Consider the following 20,516-nt stretch of genomic DNA (forward strand, 5'->3'; position numbering starts at 1 on the left):
ATATGACCAAAATGGAAATTCATGAAGGTTTTATTCATAACTCAAGTAAAATTTGAATTACTCTCAGAATAATAAAAAGATTGTTTAATAACATAGTAGCTTATTTGAGTAGAAAGTGGCACAAATAAGAGGAAGAAAACATTGCATGCTCAAGCAGGATAATAACATGAATTTAATGGCTGATAGAATTATGTATGCTGAAACATCCTCTTCCAAGCAGAACCCCCAAATATCATGCTATTTTTTTCTTTTTTTTTTCTTTCTTTTTTTTTTTCTTTTTTTCTTCTGTTATCAAATCCAAACTTCAGTGAGGTAATGGTTTCAGCAAAAGACAAGGCAAGGCTAAAACTTGCTGGTCTAGCAGAAATGACCAGAACAGGGATACACCCTTCCCAAGGAAGAAATGAATGAATGAATTTCAATGGAATAATGATGTTCTGCTGCTCTTGTCAACAAACGAGACAGAGATTTAGTTATATATGTGCATTAGGTGTAGGAAACTGCATTACTTGTTTATATTAGAAGATTTTATAAAACCCATGGAATTTGAAAGAACACTTGTAGATGATCCAGGCCACAGCAATGCAAAGAGTTGCTCCAGATTTGAAGACAGAGGGGAAAAAAAAAAGTGAAAAAAAAAAAGTAACAGTTTATCAGTTTATATTAGAACCAAGTTAGCCTTTAAAAGAAATCTATTTCAATATCAATTGCAACCTACCAGAAAACATCTTTCAAAAATGCCTGCTGTTCTCATTCATTGATGTGCAAACCGGTGACTTTACTTTTATCACATATTGCCAACTCTAGCCAAAAAATGGCAGCTCTGTTGGAGTAGAGTCAATGTAGAGCCAATGATTGCTATAGAAGCACTAGAATTGCAACAGGCAGTTCTGTAAGGACATTTTAGGTTTTGTTTGTGCTTTTCATAGAATTTGAAAGGAATAATGTGTACTACTTAACTATTTTTAAGTGGATGGAATTTGTTCTCAGCAGAAGCCAGATGTGCATTGAAGTAGAAGAAACCATTACAAAATGACTTGCTACTCCTTTTGAACACCCAGGATACTCAGAATTAAAAAGCCAACCAAAATAAATAATTCTGTACTGATCTAACATAAAAGCAGATATATGCAGGTGAACACTATGACCTACCTTGCCACTAACATTTATCTTCACTTACATACTTATGTTAGTTATTTCTATCCTCAGACTGTTTTCTTTAATTTGAAGAGGATTGAAAGTATCTCACATCTCCTTATTTAAGAGTATGGGCTTCCATAAATAAATAAGATAAGTTTAAAATTCAAAACATATGTCCCAGTGGTGGTGGCTTTAAAGGTCAAGGTCTTCCAGAGAATTTGCAATTACAAACTTCAATACTAATTCAGTAACATTCTAACTGAAAGAGCCATAGCTCAACTATGTAGGGCTGGAAATCTCCTAAGACTCAAGCAGGCTTAGAACAAACCTTTTCAGATGCTAAAGAATTTGTCATCATGAATAGGGCGACACAGACATTGAAGAACATTTTCACTGCCTCACACTCATCCTAAACCTTACTTCATGTGCACAGACAGAAGCACAAGTGAAGCAGATGCCATGATCAACAAAATGACACCCTTTTCACCCATTTTTCTATTCTGTTGACTAAACACAGGGCACATGACCTTTGAGACGGCCCAAGCATCTCAGGTATCGGCATGGGACTGGCAGAGATAACACAAAGCCATGAGAAACCAGCACTTTTCAGAAGCAGCATTTGACAGCCACACAGGATATTGCTCAGAGCCCAAACTGCTTCCAGACTGCACTATTTTGTAAACTGCATCCCATCTTCTTTTCACATAGGAGGGCAGAAATATCTTGCTCCATAAAAATGGTGCCTATCCCTCAGCAACAGATTTTTGTCTATATTAATTCTGAAATGTGCTCTAAAGGTGCTTGAGACAGATCTAAGGGATTTGCTTTCATTAGGAGATCTTGGTTGGCCTTAAATTTAAGCAAGACTCCCGTTGTAGTTAATGGAGAATAACAGGATCCTCAAGGGAATGATATACTCGACCTATCTTAGACACCAATCATAAGCGCAATAGACATGTATGAGATAGATGAGATATAGGAGATACAGATGAAACAGACACCTCTCATGGGATGAAATGAATTACCCTCTGGAAGCACTTATTACATTCAACTGATTGTGAAGGGAGCTGAGGTTGACTAGCTTACACTTAAAGTACCTAAAAGACAGACACCTGAGTTAGAGAAGATGAAATCCACTCTTACGTTTAAATTTGATTACAAAGAATTGAGTTAGCTGACACAATGCTGACCATGACTGATTGGGTCCATGCACAGAAGGACAACTCCAATTCAATGCAGAGCTGCAAGGCAGCCACTGTAATTAGTTGACACGATGTTAAACACAACTTTTTTTTTTTTTTTTTCCTAAGGCATACACTCAACTCATTTTTAACACAAGCAGAATTGTTTACCAGTCAAGTGATGCTAGTCTCAGAAATATAGGACAGTTGAGGATGATGCAACTGAGAGTTTTATGTGAAAAATACATTGCAGTTCCATTCTGGACACTTTTTAATATAAAATATAAACATCATTAAATACAAGCAAAGTACTATTTCATTAAAAGCATTTGAAATGGGAAATTACGTATCTTCTGATGAACACATGAATTAGTTTGGAAATAAAAAGTAGAATTTGTAATTGCCAAACTGAACACTTGTTTTTTGAAAAGCAGGACTGTATGAATTCAAAAATTGACACATTTTGTCATTGTAAACCCATAATATTTGAAATTTTTTCTTTAAAATAAAATGTGAAATTAGATTCCATGCTGTTGTAAGCTGTGCAAAGATATCTGTTTTTAAACAGTAAAATTTTTGTTACCATAAGGAGAGACAAGAGAGTTTATATATGTATTGAAACTTTTAAACGCCAGTACAGCTTATACATATTAAAATCTTTATGTAAAATACAGGCACAGAATTATAAAGAGAAACAAGTGACAGCATTAATGCATGAATGGCATTTTATGTTTTGCTAGAGATGACTAACGAACTGAATTCCTATGGAAATATAGCGTGCATGACATTCTCATACCTACCCAATGAGTTCATAATGATTACTGCTATTACAATGAATACAAAATTAATGAATAATAAATTAAATCCTTACACTAAATTGATATTAGGAGCCTCTTTAAGTCATTAATTTTTTGTAACAGTCAAGTCACAATCCATAATAACCTTCTGAGAATAACAAGTTACGGATTTAATTACAGATAAAAAGAAATGTCTTCTATTAAAAATGTGGGAAATTATGCCCTAAAAAATTAAAAATGGAGCAGATCTTGGAAAGCAGCAAAGAATGTTCATAAACTAAAATAATAACATTAATAAAAAGGGAAATTAGAATGTCATGTTTTTACTTGTGATGCTTTCAAAAGAAATATTCCAGGATTAGGATAAAAGATGAACTAGCCAAGCATATTTCTCAAAGTTTGATTGGTTTATGACATGTCAAGTGCAGAGAAACTCTTTCATTTCTATACACCAAAATCCTGTCATAAGAATTTAGTTAACAATCACAATAAATGTCATATCTAAATCTGGCAATTCTCACTCAGGATTTACCAGGAATCTAAAATACTGAAGTGAATTTTTCTCCATCTAATCTTCCCAGATATCATCCTAAATAAAAGATAACTGTCAGCTTTAGAGATATATGGAATTTTATTGGTTTAAGCCTTCATGGAAATAAAAAGTAAGATTTTTTTAAGCAGGCATGTTCTACCTCTGTGTGCTACCACATTTAAAGTTAGAAACTCTGTACTCCAATAGTTTAAGCAATGTGGACATCTTTCAGAATTAAAAATAACTATTTCAGAAAAAGCATAGAGATTTTGATTTACCATAATAAATACCATCCTCTGAGAAGTGATCCTGAGAGAGCATCACAATATACACTGTGCTCAATTTACACTGAGTCTATACAAGAGCATAGGCTCAATGTAATGCTAGAGGAGACCTGTGATTTCCATCACTCTTAGTGCAAGGGCAGAACCTATCCTTGTATTTTGTAATACATTCAAGAACTCTTTTAGATCCATAAATAGAAGAAACATTAAAAGTACAGAACGCACAAAAGGCCAAGTATTTTCAATGTTACATATGTAACCAAATTCAAGATCATTCAATTTCAATGAACGTTTTTGAATTTCTACCAGATATAATAGCTGTTTCTTTAAAAATAGTAGTGGAGAATGGCAATCTAATGGAATTCCTTGTATTGTTTGCTGTATGAAGTTCAGGCATGAAAAAAAAAAAAAAAAAAGTTGAGAATTATACAGAGAAGGATATATTACGCTTAAAAATGCAAACTGATTGAGTTGCTAGAGTTGTTTTCTGTATGAATGGCCATATCTAGTTCCTTTAGCCTGTTTTATCTCCAACAGTGTTCAAAAGAAAAATACCAGGCAAATTCAGATCTAACTGGTTTCACTTTTTTTTTTTTTTTGTTCTGTATATGTAAGTTACTTTCCACATATTATCTCTTTAATGAAATAAGGTGTCAAGGAGTGTAGAGTATATATAAATATAAAAGGTATAACTGTGCTACCTAAGTCTGAGTATCAACATAGACAACTTCTCCCACTTAATTGCCTGGGTGTGGTTAGGGTTTGACCAACAACAGAAGTTTGCACATCTCTAACACAAACTCAAATTTGCCTCTTGTGATAACAGCCACTAACAGTAGTTTAATGTACATATGTAAAATGCATATGTTTATACAGAAGAGGAAGTAGGGAGGATACTCAGCAACAGTAGCAGTACATTCTGTGAAAAGCTGATACCCATTACCAGATATATATTAACGGCCAAACAGAAGCCATACCTAGGGGCACCAGCATTTGGACTTGAATGTATACGTGTACTAGCGAAAGCAAGCCCTGGACTGTCTGTGTCACCAACCATTCTGTCTTAATATTTTCCACTAATATTTTTTTCATTTTCTTTATGGAGAAATCTGAGATCTAAACATCTTTTGGAATGAGGAGGCTTACATACCTATTGCCTTCTTTCTAAAGCAAAGGTTTGTTTAACAGTATGGCAATACTCCACTCAGTTTGTTTAAAACTCTTCGGGACAAGTTATAATTCATTTTTATACATAAGCTTTTACACATAAATATATGTCAATTCTAATGCTTATGATTGCTTGCAGTATTACAGATCTAAAGGACCAAATGAGAGTTCCTAAATTCTGTGATAGTCTTTACCTACAAGCAACACACCAAGAAACCACTAAAAGAGCAATGGATAGAATATGAGAGGAAAAGGGACCAGAAAAGAAAAGCAGAATCACAGGAACACTGAGAAAACCATTACAATCATTAGAATTCGTACATGTTCTTTACCAGGTAACATAACAAAATATGAATTTGCTGTCATATAGGAATCATTAATGTATTTTCCTAAGGCTTACAGAAGGCAGAGTATTGGGAGCTGCCATGTTAATGAAATGCCTAAAATGTCACCTACCTTTGAAAACATTATGTTGTAATATAAAATAACAGGTTTCACAGCAGGTAGAGTTCCCAATTTGAAATGCATTAAATGTTAAAATACTTTTAATTTAACATAAAATAATACAATAACCCAGTCGAATTCTCAGTTCTTAAGTGGAAATAATTCTTGTTTGAACATGCCGATCCGTTTTACAGCCAAGGGTAGTAACTACACTGAGTGTGGTTGATTTGAGCTGCACATTTCCCATTAATGTTAACGTGAGTTTCACAGCTATATCGCTGCAATGGGCAGAGAATATACCCTGAAGTTGTTAAATGGCAATGAAAGAAGAGAATGAATATGTGGTGATTCCTCTGAAGAGGAAAAATGCCAAGGAAAGAAATGTCACAAAGAGTAACATAATACACAAATCCATTCAGAGAAGGAAGGACAAGAGGAAAAAAAAAAGAAAAAAAAAAAGCAAAAGCATTCTCTGATCTCCTTCCAAAATCAGTCATGTTCTGGATTTCCTGCAATGATTTTACAATTGAAAAAGACTTAACTGACTCCTATAAAAGCCCTATCATGAAATCCAGAAGAAATAAGCATCTTTTTTTCTCAATTAAAGTCTATGTTTTAGACGGATCTACTGCTCTTCAGACATATATGTAAAGCTTTAGCTCTTATTTTTATTCTTTATCTACATGCTTTGAATCACATGTAAAGTCAAAAAGTAGTACAGGAATATTTTCATGAGTGTTGCATCCCTGTTACTTGGCTTTGTTGGTGACAGTTCAACAGTTTGTCTGGCAGAGCTGATCAAGGTTAAAAACAACTTGGCAAAAAAATGGTCCTTTTTATCTGTTACAAGGTTCTTGTCCAGGTCCAACTGCAGCCTCTAACATACTACACCTTTATCTTCCTAGGTTTAGATCAATGATTAAGTTATCCAATCATGACCTGCATTCCAACAGTACGTCTGTCTGTCCAAAGACATTACTTTTTAAAGATTTGCATTTTTTCTCCATGCATGCTAAGAATTTCAAGGTCACCATATTAGCTATTTCACTTAAAGAAGCAAAATTAGAGGGGATGAAGTATGTGTGAAATCACTGCAGGCTTGAGGTCATACCTGGGCTTTGGGAGCATAGCTGAACACCTTGAGCTCCTATGAAAAACTCCCTATTTATCTCTTTCTGTCATACCCACACACACATACACGCACACTTATTGTTGCACAAAGAATAGTACAGTAAGGGGTAAAAAGTTATTTTTTTACTTAATCCCAATTAGAACCGGAATACAATGCCTTGAAGAGGTAGTCAACACTCTAACAAAATTATACTTTTTATAAAAATCATCATTTTAATAATTATTTTAATGTATTTGTTTTTGTTTGCTTTATTTTTGTTGTTTTGTTTTGTTTGTTTGTTTGTTTTGAGGAGGTGCTTATTTTCTTATATTTCCCCAACGTACTTTATCAGTTTAAAATCCATTATAGGAGTTCATGTATATTGCTGCATTAAGTGATATTGGTATGTCTCATAAGAAAAATAGTTTTTCACATGCACTGAATTTTTGCATATGAAATTTTCAGCAAAACTCTGCAGCCTAGTCAAATTCTACAAATACATTTTTTCTTTTTGTTTTCTTTGACTTTCTTTTATGACCAACATTTTTTTTTCAATTTAAATCAAAAGTGTTAGCATTACGCATCTCTGTTTATATGTATATCCAGCTACACACACACATATAATATACACATACATGTGTATATATATACTATATAAATATATACGCATCTATATAGCACCATACATACATAAATATGCATATAAGTATATATTTCATCTGTACCACAATATCAATTTTCCCATATTTCTCCAATTTCACATGGTTTGCCTACTCCTAGACATCCAATTTAGCTAATTTTTTAAACTATGATAAATGAAATTACTCTGTGTTATTAGTTCACTTCTACTCAGTACCTAACTACAGTGAAAACTGGTTTCCACAACTTCTAATTACAAAACATTAGCTACCTGAGTCTTCTCCAGCTGAGCAGATTAGCATAGATCTTCTCCACTGACAGCTTTGACCTTCACTCCAGCAAACACTTGTCAAAATGCCAAAAGTAATTACCTGGCTGTTTAGGAAGGAGTAATGGGGTGTAGCTACCTACCTTTTCTTGTTACTGATCTAAAATGTCTATAAAACTTTGCCAAGAGGCACCCTCTGGATTTTGGCACACACATTTTTTTTCTCATCTGTCTTTTCTTTTTTTTTTTTTATTTTATTTAATAGACTATCAAATATTAGCTATATGATCTCCTGCCAGCCAATCCCATCGCAATTCTGAAGGATAGGCTAAATAACCTAGTAGATGGATCTTTCAACCAAAATGATTTTATGATTGCTGTCATCCTGATTTTGTTACACTGATGCAACCAGAGAAAAAATACAGAAAAGCAGCAGAGCCAGCACAGGAACAAATGACAATAATTATGCAACACAAGAACATATTGACAATTCTCTGAATTATCTTTTAAAAAATCATTGTTATAGTCTTTTTGTTCATAAAAAAAGCCTTTTTCCTATACACGTTTCAGAATTAGAATTAAGAAAATAGAGGCATAAAGAATTTAAACATACTTCTTGAAAATCTGTTGCTAGATTAAATCTAGCATGTCTTCTGACTTTAGCCAACATAAAGCTATACAATCTCTTAATCTAGAACATTCAAATTTATAGAAAACATTTTCCAAAGAGAACAAAGGGATTTAGCATGTTTTCCTAAAGGCTAGATAATACTAGAAAGATTAAGTATTTGCAGATTATTACATAATCTCTAAATCCTGCATACAATTTTTGTCAGACAATAGGAAACATCATCTCCAAATAAAATCAAGATCAAAAGTCTATAAATCTGATTCTATCATATCTTACATGTCAGAATGGATACCTGAGGTTCAGAAATCTTAGGAAAAAAACAAAGAAACTAACTTTATTTGACTACAGAAAGTCCAGAAAACAAACATCTAATGAACATCAGATCACTTGCCTTGTAGTCACGACACTATCTAACAATTTTGCAGGCTCTTAGGTGGCAGCAGCAGCAGCTGCTGGAGCTGCCTTCAATCCACAGGAGAAAGACTGCTCCAAATGAAGGCAGTATTAAAATGAAGGACTGCATTCTGCTGACCGGTGTGCCCTTGTGAGTGCACCCAACAAACTTCTCTTCGCAAACTCTCCAAAAGCTCTCAAATAATTCCTTGTCCCACTGTCAAGAGCTCATTATTTCCCCTCTCAGATACATTCCCCCATGAGCTATCAGCAGTAGGTCATGCAAGTGGTTACTTTCAAGACAGATGACACATGAATCTTCTGGACCTCCTAACTAAGCATTTGTCAGGCAAAAATCCTGCACCTGCCCTTTCATCCCAGGTCATATTTGTGCCTCCTCCCCAAGATGTCATCCAAAAATAAATCATGCTCTACCAAGAAAACAGATACAGGTCGGACACCCCTGCACACTGCTACCAAAACACCGTGCTTCTGGGGGAGTGCTTTTCAATGTTGTTACTTTTTTTCCAACAAAAACAGATGACAGTCTGATTCTAAGCAAGATTCTATTCTGTGTGTAACTGATTTGGTGGGGTTTTTTTTTGTTTGTTTTTCTTGTGCTGTAAATAACAGTTATTTTTCATAGATCCCTGAAGTAGCACTGCTCTGCCTAACCATTTTGTTTTTATTTTGTTGATAGGAAAGCCAGCACTTACAATCACAAGATTGCTAATCATCCAATTGTATATATTAAAAGTAGGATATTTATTTATATCAGATAAGGAACATTTTCTTATTTGCACCAACTAAAGTAGCTGGCATGACTTTGTCCTCTGTTCCACATAGTGCCCACTGTTAATTTGCATGCATAGTTTAAAATGACTAGGTTTACCTTTTTTTCCACGTTTTGAAAAATTATAACCAACCTAACTAGTGGTTGAAAATCTACTGATCGTTCTTTTCCAGATAAAGGCTAGGCTACAATACTATCTGACCTGATTTAGAGTTTCTTCAATTCCCTTGTTTATCCTTACTTAACAAGGTACATATTTAGCAAAAAAATACTAGATCAGCCTACCTATTCTTTACAGAAAAGCTAGAATGATAAAGGTCTTTTCCTTACCAGATTCCTTCTTCTTGTATCACTCCTAAATAATTTATTTAAATATGCTTGGGATCTGCTGTGAACAGAGATAGTCTCTTAAGTGTACTGAACGCAAATACGTAACATTTTATTGAAGGAATATAATGTTTAAAGATGTCTGGAATTGTAAGTGTTAGTTTTGTTTATGACGTATTGTATATATATTTCTATTTTCCTGGAAAAATGGTAGCTCATCCTAAAAAAGTTAAACAAAATAGCAGCAATTTTGCCAAATAATATGACGAAATATGATATTAAGCAGGTTGTTTTGGACTTGGGGATTTCTGCTTGCGTTGCTGTAAATTATAATTTAGTTCTCAAATATTTTAGTATAGGGACTTTTTGATACTGTCTTCCCAGTTAGACCACAAATTACTGCTGCTACACCAAAAAAAAATAAAAATGTTTCAATCACCAATTCTCAGTGCTAAGAGCTCCAGGGCATCTATTTGTTGATTCATATCAGCTGAAAACAGTGCTTTTAAAATTTACAGGTCAGTTTGAAATATCTGTGAAAGGAAATACGTAGCAAGTTTAATATGGAAGAAGACTTTTCATTCCCATAGTAAAAAATGTACTGTGAGATTTCTCAAACTTGAAAGAGAACCACTTTGCACTTAAACATGACAGTTTCATCTCATGTTACAAGCTGTAGGTGTGAACAAGCTGACTGCAGGAATTCGTTTGTTTAACAATATTATAGATGGCAATATTTCTCAAAATCAAAATCTTTGTAAATTTTCCCAATCTTAAATTAATTTGGATTCCTTAAAGAGCTTTCAATATGTTACCCAAGGGTATTGTTAATGAAGGAGACTTAAGCAGAAGAATAAAAGGTTTGCTTTAGAAGACTTAAGAGATCTAGAAACAGAAAAAAAATATTTTTGAATATGTTACCATACAGGGACTACAGAAAGACCCTGAAAAATTCTACAATCCGGACTTCGACCAATTACCCTGGATTTATCTGCAGTATTTACATATGGCAGTCCTATCATCAACATCTATGCACCAAACAATACATCTTTTTTCCTTGAATGTAGAGCAATCCACACAACTAGTTTAGAATAAATGTCTAACTTTCAGGCAGCTGCAACTGAGTTAGATGAATTCTACGGTACAATGCATTAAGTTATATTACCAGAGGGCTCTTAAAAAAAGTCATCCTTGTAATCATGATTAACCTTTAAACTGATATAAATTACTTTAAAAAAGACACAACTTTTACCTGTCTTTATAGGCCTGCCTATATCACAGTCAGAAGGAAGTCACTGGGGAAGAGTCATAACTAGAGACATTTCCTCTGTTAAGGTCTGAGGCACATTTACCAAATGGTAGCACCCATCACAACTGCTAAAAGTTATTCCAGGATAAAGAGGATATTGGCTGGCATAGTTGTAATGTTTTTCAGTAGAAGAACAAGGTGGGAAGGAAATGCCGCCTAAAAAATTGTTAATCATTGTATCAGATATTTGATAGTGCAGGAGACAGTTCAGATTCTGAATAATACTTCAAATATATAATGACATCCTATGTTCAGCACTGGAAGGATTTGAGGAAAATACTTCAGATAGATTTAACAATACAGTAGGTGAAAGGCAATTGATCCACTACAGAGGGGACAAGAGGTGAAAAAGGACAAGTTGAACTAAGGAGGCTTGAGTAGAAGAAATCAGGACTTGCACCAAAAGACTTAAGAGACCTAGAAACAGAAAAAGAGCTGTCAAAATTCTACGTTTCACATTAAAGACCAAAGAATCGTTATCCTCCTTAAACCAGGGCAACAGCAAATGAAATCAGATGGACCTCACAGCCTTCTGGCTACAGTGTTCAAAGTTTCTGACACAAAAGCTGTCAGTTCACTTCAACTTCAAATTATTCATAGACAAACAACTTCTTACCAACTCGGAGAAAAAGATATCTAATTGCACGATCTACAAAAATCTAGATAGAGGGAAGGGATTCAACCGCAGACTTTCATCTTGCTCCATTCACTTCATCACAGCTGAATTATGAGTCTGACAACGACTTGCCAATGAATATTTCCAAAATAATCACGCTCACTGTTGTAGGGTAGAAAAAGGAAACCAAGACGGTGTGCTAGCCTGTACATTTTTGTGACAAAAGCCACAGAGTTCATCTTTCTGAGATTTTTCATGAGATATGCAAAGCTTGTGCTAAAAATCAACATTTTCTGGATTGTCTTAATCCAGAAAATAATTCAGGAAGGACCTCTTCAAGAAGAGGAAGACTTTTAGCACAGAAATGTGTTTCCTGCTTCTGACAATAAAAAATTCATATGTCTTGTATTGATGGTCACCATGAAAAAAGGTGAAAAAATATTGCCATTGCAATATGTTATGCAAAGAACATCTAACAATTAACCAAAAATGGTTTAACCATTTTAAACCAAAAATGGTTTAATAAGAGACAAAGGCCAAACAGTGTTTAATCACAAGCAAAAATAATGAGAGAAAGTCACAATATTATGAACTCTTTGTATTAACTGACATTCCCCAGGTTTTGCTCAAATTCCTTGACACTGGAATTTGATGACTAGAAGAAATAAATTAGTAATATCAATTATTCTAAACATGCTTTTAACTAAATACATGTATATCTACAACAAACTTTGCATAATCTTATTCTTGTTGATGGTTTATTCCTCACTGACCTGCTGTCGCTATTTCTCCCTCTACATTTCTGCACTCTTTACACGTACTTATTGTATGTAGAGTTATTATATGAAGATACAATGTTATATTATTTGAAAATACATCTAAAGAGAGTTCTCTCTCTTTTTCCTTCCTGAAAGCTTACTAGAATTTGTTGTTGTTGTTGTTAATAATGAATAATAAAATAAAGGTATATATAATTTTTCTGTCCACAGTGGTATGGTCAGTACTTATTGGCTAGAGAGCAGAGTGAGCCTCTGGAGTGTTTCTAGACATGAAAGTTAAACAATTTAAGCTGTATACCAGATCCTCGTCAATTGATTCGCTGATGTAGGGTAAATTCTCTTCTCTCTGTTCTTTATTTTGCTAAATTTAAGACCATGAAGTTCATTATGTTTATTCACATTATGTAGTAAACTGAAAAGATAATCCCCACCACCACCAATACAAAGAGGACTACATTTCATGACTAGAATGAATACAAGAGAATATTCATATAAAATAATCTGTAATATCTTAGACTTACATTTGCTAAAGTTGAAATGTATCTTTTGGTTATGCTGCAATTGCTGCAAACAGCTAAAATACGTCATTGATCTAAACCAATCATTTGTACTTTTATAATTAATTCTTTTAAATACATTTGTAATGGATGTTTGTACCAGCGAATTTATAAGGAAATGAAAATACATTCATGTCAGAGTTTCAGCCCTTTTTAGCAGGGCTCATATTGGATGTGACAAAACTGTGATTCTGCTGAATGTGCTTTACAAATGGGAGTAATAAACTGGAGTTTCTTCAGTGGTTGTGTGCTCATCATATTGATGAGGCAGGTTCCTCATCAATATTTTCATATTCATATATTTCAGAATTTGAATTATTTTTTTTTAACATCTGCAGTTGTTTAAAATTCCTAAGGAATTCTATATGCATGTTATTATCCATTCTAATACTTATCAGGCAGCATCTCAGTATCTTTATTCAAATTAACTTGTTATACAATTTAATTTTAATGATAATGATTTTTGCTTCCCCCCACCCTAAGGGGAATTAATTCTCCAGTGCATTTTTTTTGCAGAGTTAGAAAGCTGGGAGATAAAAAATTTTTAGACAAGAAGTTTATATGATTCAGCAACCCACTCCTTAAGATTAATGGTCCCATCAATCCATGCACTTTTTGAAAAACTGTGTTTCACCAGCAAGACAAGAGCAAATTAAAGAAACATAAATCAATAGCCTAGTTAAAAGTTAAAGGAATTTAAAAAAATAATAAATAAAATAAAAATCTTGATATTCTAATATATGTTCAAAACCCCCTATTTACAACAATGAAATCAAGATTTTTGAATTGCTATAATGATATATATCACATTTTTAGAAACAAGAAGCTGCACACAAGATCTGCTAATTCACTAATATCTAGTTTTGCACTGCCTTCCACTGTGTTACTAGTCCCCCCTTACTAATATGCCTATGTTATGAATACATTGTTTCGCTCTTCAGTCCTCTTTTTTTTTAATACACCTAAACTGTTGCATTTTTATATATTAGTAAATAAAATACAAGCACAATTCTTATTTTTTAAAGGCTGCAACTACACATAAGCAATTGCTTTTATTTCATTTTCTCTCCTGCATCTCCTCTTCATGTGAGCAGTATATATGTTGTAGCCATCCTAGCCAAAAATTCTGTATTTGGAAACTTCAGAAGATTCTTATTTTCTAATTACCATTGTTACTTTACATGTGTTTGAATAAATTGTGTAATTCTGGAGTACCTATTAAGTTGTACAAATTCAAATTCATTGCTTATTACTGTAGTGACTATATTGCAATTTTAGATAAATAGAGTTATCTTACTGATAGTTGTTCTCTGCTAGATTTCTCCTAACCTTTAAACTGAAGAGAAATTAAATCCATACTCATTTGTCTAAATGATGTCATGTGCCAAGTGTAATTACTTCTAGAGCAGGTCATCTATGTCTAGAGAAGGTTTATTTCATCAAAATGTTGAGATGCACCATTGAGCCTGACTTATTAAACAGAAATAGGCCAGAGGACAGCTATACCATGCAAGATATGTTCTATATTATGAACATCAAAGTGTGCAATGCAGGCAAAACGTTGGCAGTATTTCTGCTCTGCAGTGAAAGAGCAAATAAAGGTATTGTTAATGGTATTTTGTATAGCCTGCTTTCTCAGGCTGTACAAAAATTTAAATTATACTGTTGTCAGGTTTCCCTGTAGAATTGTGTAGCCCCAGAAAATGCAAAAAGAAAATTAATCAAAACATTTACATAGAATAGGAACTATGGATTACTAGAAAAAAATGTTTTACCAGCAAGAACATGGCTGAAGGATTTTAGAGAGCTTTTTCTCTCCTCAGTGTGGGTGTTGTGTACACCAAGAAGAATGGATCTCAAACGCTAGGACAATACAGTAAACTATTTTTATTATTATACTTCCCTATCTATTTTTTCAGTAGATATTCTAAGTCATACATCTATTTGCAAAGCTGCTGCAGAGTTCCATGCCTTCTCTACTCTGCACATTTGTCAGACTCCACAGGGGAGGATGGAAAACTTTAAATATAGTTCCCTACATGGAAACTTAAATAATGTAAAGAAAGGAGCAAATTATCCATTTTGGTTACAAAACTATATATACTACAAAAATAATGAGAGCAAGTTCCTGCAAAGAACCTGTTGCCACAGATAATAATGAGACATGGACATACATTACAGAGGCAGAAATAGATTCATTTGGAAATCTGGATAATTCACATTCTCATAATTACTGTGGCATCTGATTAGCTCAATTTCTAAGTTCTTTGAGTTTCTAAGGATGTGTTGAATGATGAAATTCTTCTCTCAGTTAGGTCTATTCATTTTCTATAAACAAGATCTGCTTTCAGATTTCCTGGATGAATGTTGTTACCTAATAGCAGGACACCATGGAGTAATACATTTACCCATGCCTGGAAGTATGCACCAATTTATTCTGCTTCAGTTTCCTTTGGTAAATTACGTTTTTGGAATGATTTTCTTTAAGACATTGTTGACTTTTAACATTTATAATTGCAACTAAAGCCTGAAAAAAAAAATCTTATGTAAGTATGCACTGTTGTTGCTCATTTTACTATTTTTATTTTTGGCTTTAGATATCTGCAAGTTAAGAAAATGTTTGCTAAAAATAAACGAACTGATTAGCAAGTACATTGACAGGCTACTGCAACTTTATTAACTGGTTTGAAAAGAGAAAATTGATACTTTTTAAATTTAGAATGTTTGACTCCTGGGCGTATATCTAATTTTATTTATTTATTTATTCATTTAGATAAAAGGCTAATTTAAAAAAAAAAAAAGAAGAAGAAACAACAAACAACCACTCTCCTTGTTTGATAATGATGACTGAATTGTTGTTTTCATTAGTCTATTACTACACCAAGATCTTATTTCAGAGCAGTAATGGTCTATTCAGACCCACAACTTCATATTTAAAGCTTATTTTTTTCTCCATATGAATTTTTTACATTAATCTGTAATGAAACTCATCTGCCATTTTGAGTCCAGTCACTCAGTCTAGTATTTTTTTATACATTTCTAAGATCAAGTTTCACCTTTAATACTGTAAATAATTTAGTACTCTTAGCAGGCTTTCTCATCACACTGCTCACCATTCTTTTTCAGCTCATTTGTATGTTGGATGACACAGTCCCAGCAGAGATCTATTTTTTTTTTTTGAGAAAACTAATAATTTATTCTTACTCTCTGTTGTATTTTTTTTTCCCCTCTTAACCAGTTACTGATCCGTGTATTTCTTTTTCCGTATTCTAATTAGTTTCCTTAGAAACTTTTAGTGAAAGACCTTGTCAAAAGTCTTTGGAAACCCAGGCAGGTTGTACCAGCTGCATCGTGTTTGTTGATCTCTTCAGAGAGATTCAACAGGTTTACAATGTAGGACACTGCTATATTAATTTTTACCAGATAAATCATACACATTTTGGTGTCCCATAATTCAACAATTTATTGTAATTTCCTAATTTTGATAGTACGCTTTTTTTTTTTTTTTTTTTCCCCCACAAAGAATGGTTCTGGCATTGGAACTGCCCCAGTTCCTTCTACAGCTGAATTCATCCGTAAGGAAGAAGGAGTTGTTAATGGACAGTTAGGGGCTCCCAATGTTTATTTAAATGAACTTCTTTTATTCCTATTTGCAAGCAACATTGCAACTTGTTTATTCATAATTTTTAAAACCTATCAATTGGGTAATTTGGAAGCAAATCATTTATCAATTCAGTTACTTTGCAGAAATGATTTCTTTCAGTCAACAGCTCCTCCATAATACTGTTAGTAGCCAAGTTGATAAGAAGCCAAGAGCAGTACATAGAACAGTGGTATTTATTCAGAAGCAGTTTAGCTCCAGCTATACAATGTTTACTCTCAAGATTAACGGGTCATGGAAATTGCCTAAACCGCACACCAACAAAGGTATGTTTATACCATCTTTTGATCCAGAAATTAAGGCTAACATGTAATACCGTTTTTGTTTCCTGGAACAAAGTATCAGAAAAGCAAGGGTATTAAATTCTCATTTGCAAATATCTAATCTGTTTTTCTGAGGTCATGACAACACTGAAGAGTTTTTCACCATGCTAAGCTGTGTCTCCATGTCTGTATTTAATCCATTTCCTCTACAAACAATGAAGTCTCAGGCAGTTTTAATTGACTCAGAGACGTTACACTTCATTTTCCCATATGTGCCACTCACCCCTCAGCTGTCTCCCTCCCTAAACGTCAATCTTCCTGGGAGAGTGTGCTGTCTCCATCCATGTTGTCTGTCTACAGTCCTCTAAACTGAAGAGTGGAATGCCAGTTTGGGAATGGAGGATAAGCTTACCTGCTGCTTTGGCAATATCTGCAGTTGAAATGTTTTGGAGGTTTGAGTGCACTCTGAAGGTCACAGCTGGTCCCAGCACGCTAGAAGAGATTATTAAAAAATGTAAGACTCATAATCAAGAGACATGGCAAAATATTCCTTTTCAAAATAGGTTTTTAAGGAGAAACTATTAAGGCACCATTTAGCCCTCTTCCTTTTGCTTCATTAGCTACATTTGCATACATTTATATACCTCTTGTGGAAGTTTGTGTGTATCTTGTCTTGTGCCTGTCTGAAAGAATTTCAGAGACATTAACTAAACTTCAAAACATTCCTGTAAATACTATTCCCATTACGAAAATGGCAAAATGGAGGCACAGAAATTGTTATTCTCTCAAGAACACCATAGAACATCACTGGAATCCAACACCTCAAGAAGATTACATAAAACTTCAAATTTTATTTGCCTAACATCCACTCAAGCTTAGTCCTCTTTTTATGAATCTAAGTCAGAGGGACAATAAAGAGCCTCAGAATATTTATCTTGATCATGCTCTACAAGAACATATTTGGGGAAAAGATTTTGGATGTATCTGATCCAAATGTCTGATTTTGAAAGATGGCAAAAATTACTTAACTTTTAACAATAGACATAATAATCTATTTGGACAACTTATAAAGAGAAGTGATGGAACCCTGTGGTGAACTTTTTAGGTGTAGCCTGATGGTCCTTTATGGCTTTAAAACCTATGAGGCATTTACAGAGCACGGTACTAATTAACGAGATGAAGAATGTCAGAGTAAGGTATTCAGGGTTTCAAAAAAAATGTTCATTGTGTGTTTTTGCAGAAAAATAAATCCATATATGTAATGTTGCATTCATTCTCCACCCATCCCAATAATATCCAACCTATACGCACATCTGATGTGCAGAATACAGAACTTTCAGTTGTCATATTGTGCTAAGTACATATATATGACAATCATAAGAAAAATGTACACACAAAACTATAGTAAAAGTATTTTAAAGAACATTTCCAGTTAATGAGCCACAGTAGAAATTATAATGTAAATTCAGAGGAGCAGAGTGCAAGGGCTGAACAAACAAGAAAACTACATACTGTGTATCATGTGAGTACCTAAGTTTTTATTACATTTATACTGTGAAGAATTACAATTATACTGTGAATAATACCTGCTTCATGTGCTTCAGTGGTTAAGCACGTTGGCAGGAGCCATACATGTAAAATGCTTTGACCTACTATAGCTGTGGCTTATGAGAGAATGAAATCTGAAAAATTGCTACATAAAATAAGTTGAAAAATAATTTTGCTGCAGGGCTTGAAATGAAGTATTAAATTATTCTTTTACTACCATTCTGCATTCATATTTTGAACTCATACAACTGAGAGCACTTAACGAAGTGAACTTAATTGCATCACATATGTCCTAGACAGAAATACCTTTAAACTTTTTACATTTTAGGTAGAAGAAAACTATTATTGATTGTAAGACTTTGCTTTGAGGTCACAAAGGGATTCAGAGTAATACTAAGGAACATACTTTGAATCTTTTACTGGCAAAGCATGTACTGTGCACATTCTCTTCCAGAGTTAACAGGAACTGTCATTAATCAATCACTTTTCTTTAAATACTCTTCTGGGTGGGAGAAAAATAAAGCAGAGATTCTATTGCTGAAGGACACTCCAGATGTCAAGTCGTTAATGTGCAAGAAATGTATTTTAATAATGTTAGGTAATTATAAAGCATTTATCAGCATCATTTAAATAGTATGTTCAGCTATAATACTCAACAATTGCAAAGTATATCTTACTTAGGGTACATAAACTTCTTTACAAAAATTCAGGCCATTCCCTGATTCCATCACTAACACAGAGACAATCAACCACACCAGACACCTGGGAGTTTTACGATACTATGCACTGAATATAACCAGTCTTGCACTGTCCTTCTTTCTGAATTCCCAGCCCAAGAGAAATGATGATTCCTCTCTGGCTGCTCAGACACTTAGAGTGTAATTAGCAATCTGCTTCAAATAAAAGCAGGCAACAACCCAGTACACAGCTGTCCCATGACAAGGACTGTGTAAACAAACAACTTCAGATATTCCTTCCAAATCATCATAGAATCACAAAATCAGAGAATGGTTTGGGTTGGAAGGGACCTTAAAGACCATCTTAAATCTGACCCCCTGCCATGGGCAGGGACCCGTCCCACCAGCCCAGGCTGCCCAAAGCCCTATCCAGCCTGGCCTTGAACACTGCCAGGGATGGGGCAGCCACAGCTCCTCTGGGCAACATGTGCCAGTGCCTCAGCACTCTCTGAGTGAAAAATTTCCCCTTAACATCTAATCTAAAACTCCTCTCTTTTAGTTTAAAACCATTCACGCTGCCCTATCATTATCTGCCCATGTAAAAAGACAGTCTCTATCTTTTTTATAAGCCCCCTTTAGGTACTGGAAGGTCACTATAAGGTCTCCCTGGAGTCCTCTTCTCCAGGCTAAACAGCCCCAACTCTCTCAGCCTGTCTTCATAGGAGAGGTGCTCCAGCCCTCTGATCACCTTCATGGCTCTCTTCTGGACCCACTCAAACAGGTCCACATCTTTCTAGTGCTGAGGGCCCCAGACCTGAACCTGTGAAATCTACACCATGTATTCCATTATAGTCAAGAACCTGGAATTCATGCCAACTTTCAAGCACGATGTAGTTACATTTTGGCTTTATCTGCAAAGACCCAAAAAGTTTCCTCCCCTCCTCCCATTGCCTGAGTTTTTTGCTTCTGTCTCTGGTCCAGACCTCACTTATTCCTCAGCTGTGCCCTGCAGCTCACTGCAGCTATGCACTTAGCAGGATCATTAAAATCATACAGACTAAAACTGGATCCTTTCACATATCCAGCTCCAGCAGTAATTTTGGACAAGCAAGCCCTGATGCTGCAGCTCACCAGGGACCATTACAATCGTCCAGTAACTCCACCCGGGTTAGCCAGGGCCCAGTGCAGATGAGGTGTGCCCATGTAAGCACTGCCACAGGCACTGGCAATGCTCCTCATGGCTTATGAGAGAACGTACGAAAAGAGAGGAAAAAACAGGGTGGGATGAAAATTCCTTATGGGACAGGGAAGTTATTAGTTAATAACCATCCTTTTTGCAGGAAAGAAGAAATCAGAATCATTCCAAATGCCTATTCTTACATTCCTGAGAGGGATACTG

General features: G+C 34.5%; 1 protein-coding gene across 3 annotated transcripts in view; it reads right to left on the minus strand.

Moving 5' to 3' along the window:
- Positions 1-20,516, minus strand: part of PTPRN2 (protein tyrosine phosphatase receptor type N2) — a 646,903-nt gene that overhangs the window by 336,984 nt on the left and 289,403 nt on the right. For all 3 annotated transcript variants that reach the window (XM_066991452.1, XM_066991450.1, XM_066991449.1), the window contains exon 11: positions 17,305-17,384. In XM_066991452.1, the coding sequence (XP_066847553.1) occupies positions 17,305-17,384 (80 nt within the window). The remainder of the gene's footprint in view (positions 1-17,304; positions 17,385-20,516) is intronic.

Source organism: Anser cygnoides, chromosome 2, assembly GCF_040182565.1.
Source record: "Anser cygnoides isolate HZ-2024a breed goose chromosome 2, Taihu_goose_T2T_genome, whole genome shotgun sequence".
Taxonomy (NCBI): domain Eukaryota; kingdom Metazoa; phylum Chordata; class Aves; order Anseriformes; family Anatidae; genus Anser; species Anser cygnoides.